Source organism: Perna viridis, chromosome 2 (assembly GCF_037379345.1).
Source record: "Perna viridis isolate PV_CMFRI_1.1 ecotype Kerala chromosome 2, ASM3737934v1, whole genome shotgun sequence".
NCBI lineage: Eukaryota > Metazoa > Mollusca > Bivalvia > Mytilida > Mytilidae > Perna > Perna viridis.
In genome coordinates, this window is record NC_142446.1 from 5298841 (window position 1) to 5316369 (window position 17529).

The 17529-nt window shown below is 35.6% G+C and overlaps 1 protein-coding gene across 3 annotated transcripts in view; it reads right to left on the minus strand.

The window, feature by feature from the left end:
- Positions 1-17529, minus strand: part of LOC148623438 (pleckstrin homology domain-containing family H member 2-like) — a 121330-nt gene that overhangs the window by 10402 nt on the left and 93399 nt on the right. For 2 of the 3 annotated variants that reach the window (XM_088565229.1, XM_088565232.1), the window contains 8 exons: positions 16013-16193; positions 13869-14024; positions 11268-11365; positions 9469-9610; positions 5162-5292; positions 4315-4444; positions 2746-2829; positions 204-356 (listed from right to left, as the gene is read on the minus strand). In XM_088565229.1, coding sequence (XP_088421355.1) covers positions 204-356; positions 2746-2829; positions 4315-4444; positions 5162-5292; positions 9469-9610; positions 11268-11365; positions 13869-14024; positions 16013-16193 — 1075 coding nt within the window. The remainder of the gene's footprint in view (positions 1-203; positions 357-2745; positions 2830-4314; positions 4445-5161; positions 5293-9468; positions 9611-11267; positions 11366-13868; positions 14025-16012; positions 16194-17529) is intronic. The other variant, XM_088565231.1, reaches the window with a different exon arrangement.

Consider the following 17529-nt stretch of genomic DNA (forward strand, 5'->3'; position numbering starts at 1 on the left):
AAACATAGAAAATTAGCTCTGATATTAACTGAATATGTGCATGTCAATATTTTTTTTATCCATTGAGATATAACAAAATTATTTTAACCAATCAGATTGCAGTATTTATCTCAAATTAATTTATAAGTAGGTGGACAGTAACATAATGACTGTCAAAAACTGACAAGTCAACAACACTGATTCATATGTATTTGAGAAGTTACCTTCCACTTAGGCATTGGAAAGAGTAGTTTCTCTGTTCTATGTTCGTAATGATGTGGTGCTGACTCTATCAACTGAGTGACTACAACCATGAATTCATCCTTCCATCCACCAAATGTTATCACGGAGCGGTAGTCATACCAAACAATAGGTTGCTGAACATATGATAAATTATAATTTTAAGATGAATTCACTTCTCAACAGTTACTGATTCATGCATATCAAAAACCCATCAAATTAACAATAATTTCTCATTCAGTAACAGTTACAGAATACATAACTAGTCTTAGTTTGTCATTTGATTCTGGCACTTTGCTAAAGTTATAGTTCTTGACTTGCTTTGATTTGGTTGATTTAAGTGCGAGATGAATGTATGTTTTTCTAAAATACAGAAAAGACTTGCATACACAAAAATATAGCATACAGACCAAAAAACAGTCGACTGTGCAGTGGGTTTTTCTACACTATGAATCAACTCTAAACTACACCCCAACCCTAGAATCGAAGCAAGGCTGCAAATTTGTAATGCAAATTTGGTTGCTCCCTCAACGGGATTAGAACCCCTTCTCTTCTCTGACATCAATGGTAACACCGCCTGCACTAAGTCTAACACTCTAAACCACTCGGCCAACTAGGCTATATAAGAATAAAGCTTCCGTTAACTGAGTGATACTTCCTCATTAGTAAATCTAGAGCATAAACATAAGCACATGATGTAAATGAATATGACAACCTCTGATGGTATCGAGTAAGACAATAGAGGATCTGTAACAGTATACAAATACTGGACTTGCAGGCGGTATTGCCATAGATGTCAGAGAAGAGAAGGGGTTCGAATGTGGTTGAGGAAGCGACCAAATTTGCATCGTAAATTTGCAACCTTGCATCGATTCTAGAGTTGGTGTGTAGTTTAGATTTGATTATATATATGTAGGCATCATTGTATTAACATACTATATTGATCCTCACCGTGCATGCTATGTATCTTATATAGTAACGTACTAGCAAGTAAGATACAGCCAGGCACTTCGAATTTGGCACATTTGCTCATCTGATGATACTACCAACAAACATTTAGATGAACTCCATGGTCATTTGTTATTGCGTGGCTATGAATCTAAAGATATAGATTGGGGATTTGAATGTGCTAACAACATCAGCCATAAAGATCTCCTTGAGTACAAACCTAAGAAAAAGAACAAAAGGGTTCCTTTTGTGCTTACATACCACCCAACCTTTGGGAAACTCTCACAGCTACAGGGAAGACATTCAAAAACATCTTAAGCTCTCCAAGCTCTTTCCTGGTGCCCTGGTCCTGTAATTCCATAGACCTAGGAGCCTAAGAGATGCCCTAGTAAGAGCAGAGATTTCATCTCAGCCCAAACAAAATACAACGGCCAGTGTCGACCATGTGGAGATAAAAGATGTAAGACCTGTACCCAGATTCTGCACACCAAAACGTTTAAAAGCTACTGCACTGGAATGGAATTTGCCATTTTTTGCGAAGTGACTTGAAAAACCGAAAAAAACATATACCTTCTCCGGTGCCGATGTGGTATGTAGTACGTTGGTGAAACAGAACAACCTTTCAACAGGTGTATGAATGGAAATTGCAGTGACTACAAATGTAAACCAGACCTCTCTCTAAGTCACCATCTTAGATCTACCGGACACACCCAGGAGGATCTCCACAACATTGTTGTTACGATCATAGAACATAATAAAAACTGGTCAAAATGTAAAAGAGTGTCTCGGGAAAGCTTTTGGATGAAGAAATTACAAACAACTTCTCCAGATGGAATAAACGAGAAAAAATAATCCATTTTTAGGTCTTGGTCTAAGGCTGGTACAGCACTACATGCTATACATCAATACGCGGTACTACTATATTTTGACTTTTTTAAATTGTTTTCCACAGTTAATTTTTATTTTTAATTTTGATAAAAAGACCCCCTTTGTTATTTTCATTCAGGCTCCTTATCATTTGCTTATGTGTGCCTTTGATAAAGGTACAATTACCCACATTGTACATGATTCAGTTTCTGAATCTGTTTTGATCTTGAACTTTAAAGTTTTTAAGGTTTTATGAGTTTTATGCTGAAGAAGGATATCAGTTATCCGATATATTCAATGTAAATTTTACCATCTTCTAGTGATATATATTTTGCAATTATCCTATAATTTATCATATAGATTTTTTAGGTTGTTATTTTCATAACATTTTAATATTTCAAATTATCAAGAATCCAACTTGTTGTGGTAAAATGCTGTATATCAGCCATGCATAAAGTCAGTAATTTGACCTTGAAGTTAAAGTTTAAGGCCAAAGTTCACCAACCATTGTTTATGACACATGTATTGAGTTAATCTACCCTCATGTCTATTATCAAAAGCCTCCACCAAAAGACAAAAAAAGTTACAGCCCAGACAAGGTTGAGACAAGCACCAACAGAATGATTGGGTGTCCCTAGTTACTGCTATAAGTAGGAGTAAATTTGTTTACACAGAGGGAGTATAAACAACATCAGAATTTAAATTACTCACCATGGTAGAATATTCTAAAACAGAAATTCCTTCTTCATGGACAGCAAACCATACATCTCCTGTACTTCCCACAGATGTCTTTGTCTAACAATATATAGAACATTCAACTGTTTTATGTAACCACAGTAATAGGGATGTCCTATATATGTAAATGATCTGAAACATGAATGGATAAAAATTTGTCTGTCCAAAGTGTCCTATTTCAAAATGACATAGTTTGGAAGTGATTTTTTGAAATTTTAATGAAGATACAAAATGTGTGTCAAAGGGTGTCTCATATATTCCTGTTGGTCAATATATAGCCAATAATAAATACAAATATCTTCGTCCCTCTTAAGTAAAACCTAAAATCATATCAAACCTTAATATAATGTGACCCTGACATTCATAAAAATAACTTTAACTGGGATGAATGTAAAATGAATAGACTAAATAAACTGTTATCACAGATAGGTATCGCCTGTTGGTGGTGTGTTTGTTAAATATCATTTTTTGTGTTGCTTCCATATTTTGTATAATAATATGAAATTATAAAATTATCATTTTTGTATTACCACCTGCATGGGTATATATGTGTAAACTTGGCATGAATTTGTGATGCAATGATGGTAATGCATCTGTACACCAAATATAATTGACCTAGTATAAGGGATTCATGTTGAAATGAACTTATCAGATAAGTTAACATTAAACTTTAAGAGTAAGCAAGGAACCAAGGTTATAGCGGTAATCAAAAGAATGTAATCCAGGGACAAAGACCAGACATGGAAAACAGACATACACAACAAAGAACATAAAGAAACTAAAATCATACATACAAAGTAACAAAAGTAAATGAGCAACTCGGACTCCACTAAAAACTGGGAGCATGGACCAGGTGCACCGGTAGGGTAAGTGTCCTCTGCTTTTCTAGAAACACCCGCCGAGTTGCTCATAAAAAGTCAAGTCCGGGGTAGACAAACGAGGAAAGGAAAACTATGACCCGTTGAATAAATCAGTTTTCATGGTGCTGATCGATATTGAATTTTCTAAGTCAACAGACCATGACTGCAGGGGTATATGCATAAAATTGGCATGAATTTGAGATGCAATGATGGTAATGCATCTGTACACCAAATATCATTGACCTAGCATAAAGGGTTCGTGTTGACATGAACCACCAACGCTGGAAAAGCAAAACCTAAGTCTCCTCTTCAGCGACTTTCATCGTAGGCGAGACAAAAAAGATATTTATTTGATGTGCAATATAATACATGTAACTATATCAGTAGTGTTTGGAACATAACTCAGAAAATAACATACACAAAATGTATAAATTCTTTATAATTGTCCCACTAAAAAGCACCTTGGGAATACAAATTTTGGAAAAAAGACAGTGTTAATGCTGAAACACATTATCTGCCTGGAAATAGATAAGAGAACTCTGAAGATATCCATTTTTACAGCAATAAAAACTGGTACTTTAAAATTTTTTTTGTACCGCAGGTAAATCTTCAATAAAAATTATAACGAAGGTCTCATGATAATAGAAATCTTCATAGAATTTGTTTCAATTAAGTGTAAACTGACCTTAGTTCTGAAGAGCTTTGCACCACAATATTGCCACTTTCTAACAACAGCTAAATATACCCGTATACAATCCTGTGCAGAGCGACCTCGAAGGGAAGTCCATCTCTCTAATAGTTTACTGATAACAACCCTAAAAATAAGTACCCGGTAATCACAGCAATAAAAATCTCTTATTAATTTACTGACCAAATTTAGTTAGGTACAAGATTGCACAAACTTCACAAAAGAATCAAAGTTACCATAAATTTTTAAGTATACCTTCTATAACATAAAAGGCTAAGAGAAAATACTCACCTATTGTCCTATATACATGAAGTAAATTTCCACATATTTACAAAATTACAAATCTTTTTAATATTTTCAATGCTGCACCAGGGGATTGGCTGTACCACAATACAAAATTTCTATTACAACTTAAATTTTTCACAAAGAGAGTAATAAACCCATTGCAGCATGTGTGCCATATTTTTCACAAATCATAAGTTATGATATTAAGCATAACCCCATTAAAGAAATTCACACTGAATAAAGTGTCATAAGTAATCATTTTAGTTTTGCTTTTAACCCTTTGACCTTTAAGATTGTCTTCCATAGTAACACAAGTCACCTGATCACAATTCTGTTTCCCGATTGGCCAAATACTGATAACTTAGTGGCATTCAGGGTTAAGGTTAACCCTAACCCTGAAATTGTGTGCCATATGTTATTTCCTGAATAAAATGTAGAAAATTTTAAGTAAAAAGAAAAATTCTACTTTTTTTATTTAAAGATAGTACTTGTTTTTTCCTCTAAGCAAATATAAATTCAATTTTAAATCAATCCTTCAACTCACTGATCAGATAATTACCTCTGCTCATCACCAGTAACTGAAACAAACTTTTTAGGATAGAATCTATCTAATACAGTAGACACCTGCTGGGCAACACCAGCCTGGTCTACATCGGTAGAGTCATTTAACCTCAAATCACCATACTCAACCTGAACAAAGAATAAAATATAATACTTAGTACTGATTATTATCTTGAAAATTAAAATGTATGTTCAACATCCAAACCTGGATTGATATAAGACTTTAAGTCTTGTTTCTGAATCCTGTAATTAATTTGCTATTGTTTGTTTCATTCTATTGTTTTGGCCTGATGTTAGAATATGCAAATTACTTAATAAATATGTTTAAACTAACATCCAAACCTTCTTATCCACAAAAGGCAAAAGTTCCTTAAAAACAAATTTCACAGCAAAGCTCACAAAAGGACCCCTCCTCACTGTTCCCCTATCCTAGTTTAACTAGAAGTTGATGTTTCATAAACCTGAACTTAAATCTCATGATATGACATACTTATATAAATCTTCCTTCAAAATATCAAGTGGCTGTGATAAGTATAGGTAGATGATGAGAAAACTGTTACCATATTTAAGCTTTGAATTAAAAGTGTATGGGCAGTTGACAAACAGGAAGTCACCAGAGCTCACTTTATAACATACACATTTAAAATTTCTGGTAAAATATCATATAGCAATGAAATGGAATGTAGCTGCAGAGAAGGTCTGGACAAATGAAGAACAGAACAGATGAACAAATGGAGGAACATATAATATGAGCTGTATAGTTCCTCCTCAGTGTCCAGTAGACATAAAAGTAAAGCTGAAGAGATCATTCTCAGTTCCCAGAAGACCAAGGGAAAAGCTGCATAATCCCTCATCAATTGCCAGGAGAACTTGGGAAAAGCTGTATAGTTTCTCCTCAGTGGCCACTAGACCTTATAGTAAAGTTGTAGAAATCCTCTTCAGTGACCAGTAGTCCTAAGAGTAAAGTTGTACAGTTCCTCCTCAGTATCCAGTAGTCCTAAGAGTAAAGCTGTATATTTCCTCCACAGTGTCCAGTAGACGTAAGAGTAAAGCTGAATAGTTCCTACTCAGTGTTCACAAGACCTAAAAATAAAGCTGTAAAGTTCATCCTAAGTGGCCAGTAGACCCAAGAGTAAAGCTGTATAATTCCACCTCAGCAGCCAGTAGACCTTAAAGTAAAGCTATACAGTTCTCCTCAGTGGCCAGTAGAACCTAGAATAAAGTTGTGAGTAAAGCTGTATAGTTCCTCCTCAGTGTCCAGTAGACTTAATAGTAAAGCTGGAAAGTTCCTCCTGAGTAGCCAGTAGACTTTATAGAAAAGCTGTATAGTTCCTTCTCAGTGTCCAGTAGACTTAAGAGTAAAGTGTATAGTTCCTCCTCAGTGTCCAGTAGACTTAAGAGTAAAGCTGTATAGTTCCTCCTCAGTGTCCAGTAGACTTAAGAGTAAAGCAGTATAGTTCCTCCTCAGTAGCCAGTAGACTTAAGAGTAAAGCTGTATAGTTCCTCCTCAGTAGCCAGTACACTTTATAGAAAAGCTGTATAGTTCCTCTTCAGTGTCCAGTAGACTTAAGAGTAAAGTGTATAGTTCCTCCTCAGTGTCCAGTAGACTTAAGAGTAAAGCTGTATAGTTCCTCCTCAGTGTCCAGTAGACTTAAGAGTAAAGCTGTATAGTTCCTCCTCAGTGTCCAGTAGACTTAAGAGTTAGCTGTATAGTTCCTCCTCAGTGTCCAGTAGACTTAAGAGTAAAGCTGTATAGTTCCTCCTCAGTGTCCAGTAGACTTAAGAGTAAAGCTGTATAGTTCCTCCTCAGTGTCCAGTAGACTTAAGAGTAAAGCTGTATAGTTCCTCCTCAGTAGCCAGTAGACTTAAGAGTAAAGCTGTATAGTTCCTCCTCAGTAGCCAGTAGACTTTATAGAAAAGCTGTATAGTTCCTCTTCAGTGTCCAGTAGACTTAAGAGTAAAGCTGTATAGTTCCTTCTCAGTGTCCAGTAGACTTAAGAGTAAAGTGTATAGTTCCTCCTCAGTGTCCAGTAGACTTAAGAGTAAAGCTGTATAGTTCCTCCTCAGTGTCCAGTAGACTTAAGAGTAAAGTGTATAGTTCCTCCTCAGTGTCCAGTAGACTTAAGAGTAAAGCTGTATAGTTCCTCCTCAGTGTCCAGTAGACTTAAGAGTAAAGCAGTATAGTTCCTCCTCAGTAGCCAGTAGACTTAAGAGTAAAGCTGTATAGTTCCTCCTCAGTAGCCAGTAGACTTTATAGAAAAGCTGTATAGTTCCTCTTCAGTGTCCAGTAGACTTAAGAGTAAAGTGTATAGTTCCTCCTCAGTGTCCAGTAGACTTAAGAGTAAAGCTGTATAGTTCCTCCTCAGTGTCCAGTAGACTTAAGAGTAAAGTGTATAGTTCCTCCTCAGTGTCCAGTAGACTTAAGAGTAAAGCTGTATAGTTCCTCCTCAGTGTCCAGTAGACTTAAGAGTAAAGCTGTATAGTTCCACCTCAGTGTCCAGTAGACTTAAGAGTAAAGCTGTATAGTTCCTCCTCAGTGTCCAGTAGACTTAAGAGTAAAGCTGTATAGTTCCTCCTCAGTGTCCAGTAGACTTAAGAGTAAAGCAGTATAGTTCCTCCTCAGTAGCCAGTAGACTTAAGAGTAAAGCTGTATAGTTCCTCCTCAGTGTCCAGTAGACTTAAGAGTAAAGCTGTATAGTTCCTCCTCAGTGTCCAGTAGACTTAAGAGTAAAGCTGTATAGTTCCTCCTCAGTGTCCAGTAGACTTAAGAGTAAAGCTGTATAGTTCCTCCTCAGTGTCCAGTAGACTTAAGAGTAAAGCTGTATAGTTCCTCCTCAGTGTCCAGTAGACTTAAGAGTAAAGCAGTATAGTTCCTCCTCAGTAGCCAGTAGACTTAAGAGTAAAGCTGTATAGTTCCTCCTCAGTGTCCAGTAGACTTAAGAGTAAAGCTGTATAGTTCCTCCTCAGTAGCCAGTAGACTTTATAGAAAAGCTGTATAGTTCCTCTTCAGTGTCCAGTAGACTTAAGAGTCAAGCTGTATAGTTCCTCCTCAGTGTCCAGTAGACTTAAGAGTAAAGCAGTATAGTTCCTCCTCAGTAGCCAGTAGACTTAAGAGTAAAGCTGTATAGTTCCTCCTCAGTGTCCAGGAGACTTAAGAGTAAAGCTGTATAGTTCCTCCTCAGTAGCCAGTAGACTTTATAGAAAAGCTGTATAGTTCCTCTTCAGTGTCCAGTAGACTTAAGAGTAAAGTGTATAGTTCCTCCTCAGTGTCCAGTAGACATAAGAGTAAAGCTGTATAGTTCCTCCTCAGTGTCCAGTAGACTTAAGAGTAAAGTGTATAGTTCCTCCTCAGTGTCCAGTAGACTTAAGAGTAAAGCTGTATAGTTCCTCCTCAGTGTCCAGTAGACTTAAGAGTAAAGCAGTATAGTTCCTCCTCAGTAGCCAGTAGACTTAAGAGTAAAGCTGTATAGTTCCTCCTCAGTGTCCAGTAGACTTAAGAGTAAAGCTGTATAGTTCCTCCTCAGTAGCCAGTAGACTTTATAGAAAAGCTGTATAGTTCCTCTTCAGTGTCCAGTAGACTTAAGAGTCAAGCTGTATAGTTCCTCCTCAGTGTCCAGTAGACTTAAGAGTAAAGCAGTATAGTTCCTCCTCAGTAGCCAGTAGACTTAAGAGTAAAGCTGTATAGTTCCTCCTCAGTGTCCAGGAGACTTAAGAGTAAAGCTGTATAGTTCCTCCTCAGTAGCCAGTAGACTTTATAGAAAAGCTGTATAGTTCCTCTTCAGTGTCCAGTAGACTTAAGAGTAAAGTGTATAGTTCCTCCTCAGTGTCCAGTAGACATAAGAGTAAAGCTGTATAGTTCCTCCTCAGTGTCCAGTAGACTTAAGAGTAAAGTGTATAGTTCCTCCTCAGTGTCCAGTAGACTTAAGAGTAAAGCTGTATAGTTCCTCTTCAGTGTCCAGTAGACTTAAGAGTAAAGTGTATAGTTCCTCCTCAGTGTCCAATAGACATAAGAGTAAAGCTGTATAGTTCCTCCTCAGTGTCCAGTAGACTTAAGAGTAAAGCTGTATAGTTCCTCCTCAGTGTCCAGTAGACTTAAGAGAAAAACCCTTATATAGTTAAGCATAAAGTATTTACTAACTGCACAGAAAGAATAGACAAAACCTTAATAAGTAAACTTGTTGAGTGGAAAACAAAAATACTAGCTGTAAATACTGGTAACTGCAATATTTCACAAACACACCAGATAGAAAGATCTAGAGAAAAAAAAATTAACATTTTATATATATATGTAAGATAGTCACTAACCTGGGCTAGTAAGGATGTCAGTTCTAAAGCCAGGTCTTTATTTAAAGGAAATCTACCATGCACTATTTCTTCATTCACTTGGAAAGCTAATAGGAACTTCTCTTTGTCACTTTCTAACTTACATGTTGTTTTAAAATATAACCTAAAGGAAAACAAATGTTAACAAGTAAACATCATGGTAAAAAGTACAAAATGTCTACTCTAAAAATTATATTGAATCAAATTTTAATATAACAAATAATAGTCATAATAATGACCTGTTTATATTACAGTTTGACATCGACTTTGTTTTTCTTCATTTTTAATTGAACAAAATAAAGATGTAAGCTATAAACATGTAAACTAATTCAGATTCTTACAGTTCTACATGTGAACTTCCTGTCCAATTGAAATTGGGTTAGCAGTGCTTCTAAGGTAAAAGGTTAAATTTACATTGATCACTTAGTGAGGACTTTCTGCTACTATTGATGTACTTTCTTTATATTGACAGATTCTAAAATGAAGTCCTTAAAAGGCTTTGAGACCACAACGGTGGAGGATTTTCGATTGCTATATGAGCAGCACACGACTTATTGGGTGTGGCTATGTGTGTGTAAATTACCACCCACCTTAAATCATGTAAACAAACACACGTAACATTCACATGTGTATCACCTGTTTTCATTCATTTCAGTAGCATGAATGAACATCACATTCATATTTAATAAAAATATTAAACATTATGTTTCAGAAAAGTTAAATTACATTCAGTAAAAATCACTTACACACAGACACGGTAGCACTAACCACGTGCACCATCATGTATGAAAACAAACAATAACAACCTCTAATGAATGAAACATTGTACCTGTCCATGCGTGAACACTGTGACCTTATAATGCAAACAACTATTATCTTATCTAACATCGTTCTACTTAGTTTGCCCTTTCCTTCATTATAAATAATACAAAGCACTAAGTTTCATTTGCGACCACTTCAACAGACAAAGTGTGAAGTGTATAGCCAAATATGGACAAATATGGCAGGTCTAAGATTACCGTAATAGGTAAAAAAATGTAAAAAAGTACCATAATTGTCCTATTAAAATTGAAATAAATCATCGAAACTCAAGTTTATCATTGTTTTACCATGGGCTGACCATTTATGCAGATATTTTACCCCTTGCTATCGCCTTGGGGTAAAATAAGGCAGCATAAATAATCAGCCTGCGGTAAAACAATGATAAAGTGGAGTTTCTGTGATTTATTTCTTAAAAAAAATAATTGTTTTTGTACTGACGTAAGATGTACCTTTTTTATAGTGACAGAAAATTTACCTGTTTTCATACTGACAGAAGATAAAACTGTTTTTATATGGATATATAATAAATATAATTCCTTTTATACTGACAGTAGAATATGGGGCGGATCCAGACCCTTTGAAAAGGAGGGTTGCCAGCCGGGTTTCCTCAGGAAAAGAGGATGCTAGGACATTATTTACTATTTTTTGTCAGTTTTACACATAAAAATGACAAATTTTCCAATAATAGGAGGGGTGCGAACCCCCTGCAAACTCTGGAACCACCACTGATATACCTGTTTTTCATACTGACAGAAGATATAACCAGATGATGAACCAGTTTTTATACTGACAGAAGATGTACCTATTTATACTGACAGAAGATGTGCCTGTTTTTATATTGACAGAAGATGAACCTGTTTTCATACTGACAGAAGATGTACCTGTTTTTATACTGACAGAATATGAACATTTTTATACTGACAGAATATGAACATTTTTTATACTGACAGAAGATGTACCTGTTTTTATAAAGGAACTTGATGGTTCTATTATTGTCTAGCTTCCCTGAGTTCTGTCCTCTTAAAATATTTTCCCATTGGGATATAACATCACAGATCTAGAATAAATATAAAGAAAACTAATTAGCCTTTTTCTTTTTGTTAAAAAATATGAATTCAAAATTAACATAACTATTTAGCTAAATTCAGTGTCAATTCAATCCCATTACAAATTTAATCAGTAATTTTTCAACTGTTCTATTCTCAAGTCAAGAGTCGTCTCTCTTGTAATTTGTTATTAGTTGAAAAAAAAGTAACATCAGTACCTTGGTGTCATAAGGCTTATGAAAACATATCTTTATAGTTCCTTATGAAAAAATTTGATTTTAAATCTGCCATCTAGGTTTCTGATGGACACATTGTAAACAAATAATGACTAATGACTTTTTCAGATTCTCTGTTGACAAATGGTAATTTCCCACAATTTAAAATTTCAAAATACACAAACAACTGGTAGCAATAAAAACCTGTAGGAGGATTTCAAAACAAGAGGCTCCCAGGAGCCTGATCGCTCACATGATTAAATTTTTGCCTTTCAAGGGCAATAACTCTAACAAGAATTTGTCTGACAATTCCGACTCCATGAAGACTTTGGTAGAATTTATCATAAGGATCATTTCATCAACTGAAAGTTTCATTCTATCTATTATAGTTTTCAAGATATTGGCTGCTAAAAACATAATTTTTTGTCTTTCAAGGGCAATAACCTAGCAGGGGTAAGAAGAAACATGTCTAGGATATGTCCAGCAGGGGTAAGATAAGAAACAGACCTAGGAAATGTCCAGCAGGGGCAAGATAAGAAACAGACAGACTTAGGACATGTCCAGCAGGGGTAAGATAAGAAACAGACAGACATAAGACATGTCCAGCAGGGGTAAGATAAGAAACAGGCAGACCTAAGACATGTCCAGCAGGGGTAAGATAAGAAACAGGTCTAGGTCATGTCCAGCAGGAGTAAGATAAGAAACAGGCCTAGGACATGTCCAGCAAAGGTAAGATAAGAAACAAACAGACATAGGACATGTCCAGCAAGGGTAAGATAAGAAACAGGCCTAAGACATGTCCAGCAAAGGTAAGATAAGAAACAAACAGACCTAGGACATGTCCAGCAGGGGTAAGATAAGAAACAGGCCTAGGACATGTCCAGCAGGGGTAAGATAAGAAACAGACATAGGATATGTCCAGCAGGGGTAAGATAAGAAACAGACAGACAAAGGATATGTCCAGCAGGGGTAAGATAAGAAACAGACAGACATAGGACATGTCCAGCAGGGGTAAGATAAGAAACAGACAGACCTAGGACATGTCCAGCAGGGGTAAGATAAGAAACAAACAGACATAGGACATGTACAACAAGGGTAAGATAAAAAAAAAGGCCTAGGACATGTCCAGCAGGGGTAAGATAAGAATCAGACCTAGGACATGTCAAGCAGGGGTAAGATAAGAAACAGGAAGAACTAGGACATGTCCAGCATGGGTAAGATAGGAAACAGGCCTAGGACATGTCCAGCAGGAGAAAGATAAGAAACAGGTCTAGGTCATGTCCAGCAGGGGTAAGATAAGAAACAGGCAGACCTAAGACATGTCCAGCAGGAGTAAGATAAGAAACAGACCTAGGACATGTCCAGCAGGACTAAGATAAGAAACAAACAGACCTAGGACATGTCCAGCAGAGGTAAAATAACAAACAATATAGCATGTCCAGCAGGGGTAAGATAAGAAACAGGCAGACCTAAGACATGTCCAGCAGGAGTAAGGTAAGAAACAGACCTAGGACATGTCCAGCAGGAGTAAGATAAGAAACAAACAGACCTAGGACATGTCCAGCAGGGATAAGATAAGAAACAGACAGACCTAGGACATGTCCAGCAGGGGTAAGATAAGAAACAGACCTAAGACATGTCCAGCAGGAGTAAGATAAGAAACAGGCAGACCTAGGACATGTCCAGCAGGGGTAAGATAAGAAACAAACAGACATAGGACATGTCCAGCAGGGGTAAGATAAGAAACAGACTGACCTAGGACATGTCCAGCAGGAGTAAGATAAGAAACAAACAGACCTAGGACACGTCCTGCTGGGGTAAGATAAGAAACAAACTGACCTAGAACATGTCCAGCAGGAGTAAGATAAGAAACAGACCTAGGACATGTCCAGCAGGGGTAAGATAAGAAACAGGCAGACCTAGGACATGTCCAGCAGGGGTAAGATAAGAAACTGGCAGACCTAGGACATGTCCAGCAGGGGTAAGATAAGAAACAAACAGACCTAGGACATGTCCAGCAGGGGTAAGATAAGAAACAGACCTATGACATGTCCAGCAGGAGTAAGACAAGAAACAAACAGACCTATGACATGTCCAGCAGGGGTAAGATAAGAAACAGACCTAAGACATGTCCAGCAGGAGTAAGATAAGAAACAAACAGACCTAGGACATGTCCAGCAGGGGTAAGATAAGAAACAGACCTAAGACATGTCAAGCAAAGGTAAGATAAGAAACAGACCTAGGACATGTCAAGCAGGGGTAAGATAACAAACAGGCTGTGGAAGAATACCATACTTACTTTGATATGCGATTGTAAATAATGTTCTCTTTCTTCATTGCCTGGATCATCAGTGAACAAACCAAATCCTGATTGACTATAGTCTCTCATTGACAATGTCTTAGTCAGTGAATGTAGTAACTCTTCTACAGTGGTAGAACCATCAAAACTTATTACCTATAGATATATGAAGATTTTTCTCAATATTATGTGTTATAAGTGTAGCATTTAACAGACAATTAGACACTACACCCATACATACATAAAACAACATTATTTTATTGCAGTAGTTGGATCCACACACCAGTAAAATCTTTCAACCAGGAAAGCTGTTAATCAAAATGTATACCATGGTCAGTCATATTTGTTTAAGAATTTGCATGCAACAATGTGAACTGCTTAGAATCAAACATCCTGTATATCACCAAAAACCATGTATAAAAGCATACAATGGATAAACAAATAATGCAAAAAATTTTAATAATTGGTAAAGCCTTGTTGGTATGTGTTACAGAATATCAACAAAAAACACCAAAGTGTCAGAAGTGGGAAGATTCAAATAAATACATAAAAATAAAAAAAAAATGGCCTAAACATGTGAAACAGACAATCTATGTACATAATGTAGGTAACCAAAAAAAAAAAGAAGATTATACATAAAAAATTTGGATAAAGAAAACAAGACATTACACAAAAAAACTAAAACACTAACAATATAACTGACAAAATAAGATCAAGGTAGCCAAAAATCACCAAAAAAAACATATGCCAATATTAGAATTTTTTTTAAATTTGAGAATTTGATCTTGAACTTGATATCCCAAAGCATTACATGATGAAATACAAATTAACACAGGGCCAAAAATTAACTTGAAAGATTTCAAATAAATAAAAATAAATAAAATGAGTATCTTATTTAAGAAGTTTGCTAGCTACTCATCTGACACAAGAAAATGAATTTAAAAAAACTTGAATACAAATTTTGCAGTAAGTGTCATACTAGAAATTTGTAGTTTAGTTGAAAAATTGTTTTAATCATGCCTTAAACAAATATTTTGATCTTGATATGACCACAGAGGTCTAACCCTAAATAGTTGGGGCAACTATGGACATACCATTCAAGCTTGATACTGCTCTGAATTTTTATTGCAATTTAATATTTGACACAGGAGAAGAATTAGACCAGAATAGCAGTGAACTTTTTGCCCCTATTTCTCAATAAGCACAACCCCCATAATCACTCCCAGCCTTCCTTTGGGGGTACAGTGCCTTTGGTACAATTTCATAGAGATCAATTAACTCTCACTCAAGTCAATATCTGTACATAAAGAAAATGCTCATTTCTGGCCCTTTTTAGGCCCTTATTACTTATCAATTTAAGTCATAACATCCAAAATCAATCTCAGCAATCCCTTTGTGGAGTGGTGCCTTGAACTACTAGTTCAAAAAGAAAAATTCACTCATATTTAAGTGACTGAATTGTCATCATGAAATGCTTGTTTTCTGTCCTTTTTGGCACCTAATTTATAAGTTGTTTATGTAATAAGTCCCAAAATGAATCCCTGCCTTCCTCTGGTGGTATGGCAATCTATGGCACAATTTGAAAGAGATTTATTCACTTATAGTCGTTATTGTCCCGATATAATAAAAAAAGCTTGTTATTGGCACCTTTTTGACCCCTAATTCCAAACTGGTTTGAGTGACAAACCCAAAAATCAATCCTTGGCTTCCTTTTGTGGTATGGCACCTTGTGGCATAAATATCTATACACTTATATTCAACTTATTGTCTAGACATGAAGTGTATACAGATGATGACACCACCACCTTCAACGAAGAGTCAGCTACTACCAGGAATAGCATGATACCATTATAAAAAGGCTTGTTCACTAATGCAGACTTGACACATGATCTAAATTACCATGAGAATAAAGCTGAGATACAATAACTAGTGCAATAATTCATGACAACAAGCACATGTAATAACGGAACTGTAATAACTACTGAAATTAACAGTAGTATGTTTGTTCTGATATAGAGGATGGTAATCAATATCCCTTTTTAGGGAAAGGGGGTTTAAGAACAAATGGGTTCTAGCGTGCCATTTGAAGTGTGGTGGTTAGGACGGGGGTGACTACTAGAAATATCAGTATACAATTGATTTACCTGATAAGTATTATTAAGGAAATGAACTGGAATACTGATTGGTTGAGAATGATGATATGGATTGCGTAATAATATCGATAATACTTCCATTCGTGATGGTTTCACTTGACGCATTCCCTTCAATATAGTCCTTTCTAATGCTCGCTGACAAAATATTGCATACTTTCCAATGTCTAACCTGCTAGTAGAAATAATATACATGTATGATATATTCTCAGAAGTCCTAGATTATTTTTGTAAAAAATTATAACTATTTAAACCTGTAATTATACATTAATTATGATTTTATTCGACTACTAAGGTCATAATTGAGATACTAGGCAATGAATACATTAAAATCCTTAAATTTGATTAAGACTCTACAGGAAAAAAAACAAAGCAATACTTCTTGTCCTTTGCAAGCAAAAAATCAAAACAAGAGGGCCATAACCAGGAAATAAGGAACCCAATACTTTATAGTTATACTAAAAATCTTATTATCAACATCACTCTTGTCAAATATTATTATCCATCCAAATTTTGCACTCCATTAAAGAAATTGCATGTCAAACAGTAGTGGTGATTTTCTATCGGAGTCTTTAATATTGGTCCATAATTCAGAGTGTGGTTTCTGGCATGGTGTTAATAGGATTAACCAGCTGTCCACTTAAATGGTCTCCCATTTTTAAAAATGTTTTAAGATTCACTTTTCCAAAACTAGAGGAATTGAATGAAATGCAAACTTAAATATAAGCATAACCTGTCATGAATCTCTCATATACAATTTGCAAGTGTTAAATGTAAATGTCTTGAAAATATATGTGTGACATTTAGAATCTCTAAGAAAATCTTGAATGGTTAAAATAGGAATATCTTTGTGTTAAAAGTGAGAAAGGTTAATGAACATCTTGACAGATAGAATGAAAACTTATTAAACATTATGATAAAATAATAAAATGCTTCACAGAGCAGATTGATATAACTGCAGAGGTTGAACCCAAAACAGTTGGAATAAGTAAAAACACGACATTCAAACTGACAGCTCTTAAATTGGATTGTGATTAAATGTTTGGCAAGATTCGGATAAGAAAGAAATTAATCAAAGAACTTCAAAAGGGGTACATTCATTTATACCATCTTCAGAAGCAGAGATTTGTTGTCAAATAAAGGACACATCTGAATTAAGATTATGCAATATCAATATTGATTTGACCAAATTGATTTTCAGGGCTGAACTTACATACCCCTTTGTAGACAAGTACATACGAAACAAACACTTATTAGAAAGCTGAGGAAAATGCTTATTTCTGATCCCTATTTGATCCTTAAACCAAGAAAGGTAAGGGGTCAAGATCTTTCAAATCTGTCAATACATGTACCTTCCTTTTGTGGTTTGGAACCTAGTAGCACAATATTTTAGAGATCTTTACACTTTTACTCAAGTTGTTTCCTGAAAAAAAAATGGTGTTTTTGCACCTCTTTCCCCTAACTCCTTCATTGTTACCATAAATAATGGCCACACAAAAAACAAGAGGCTC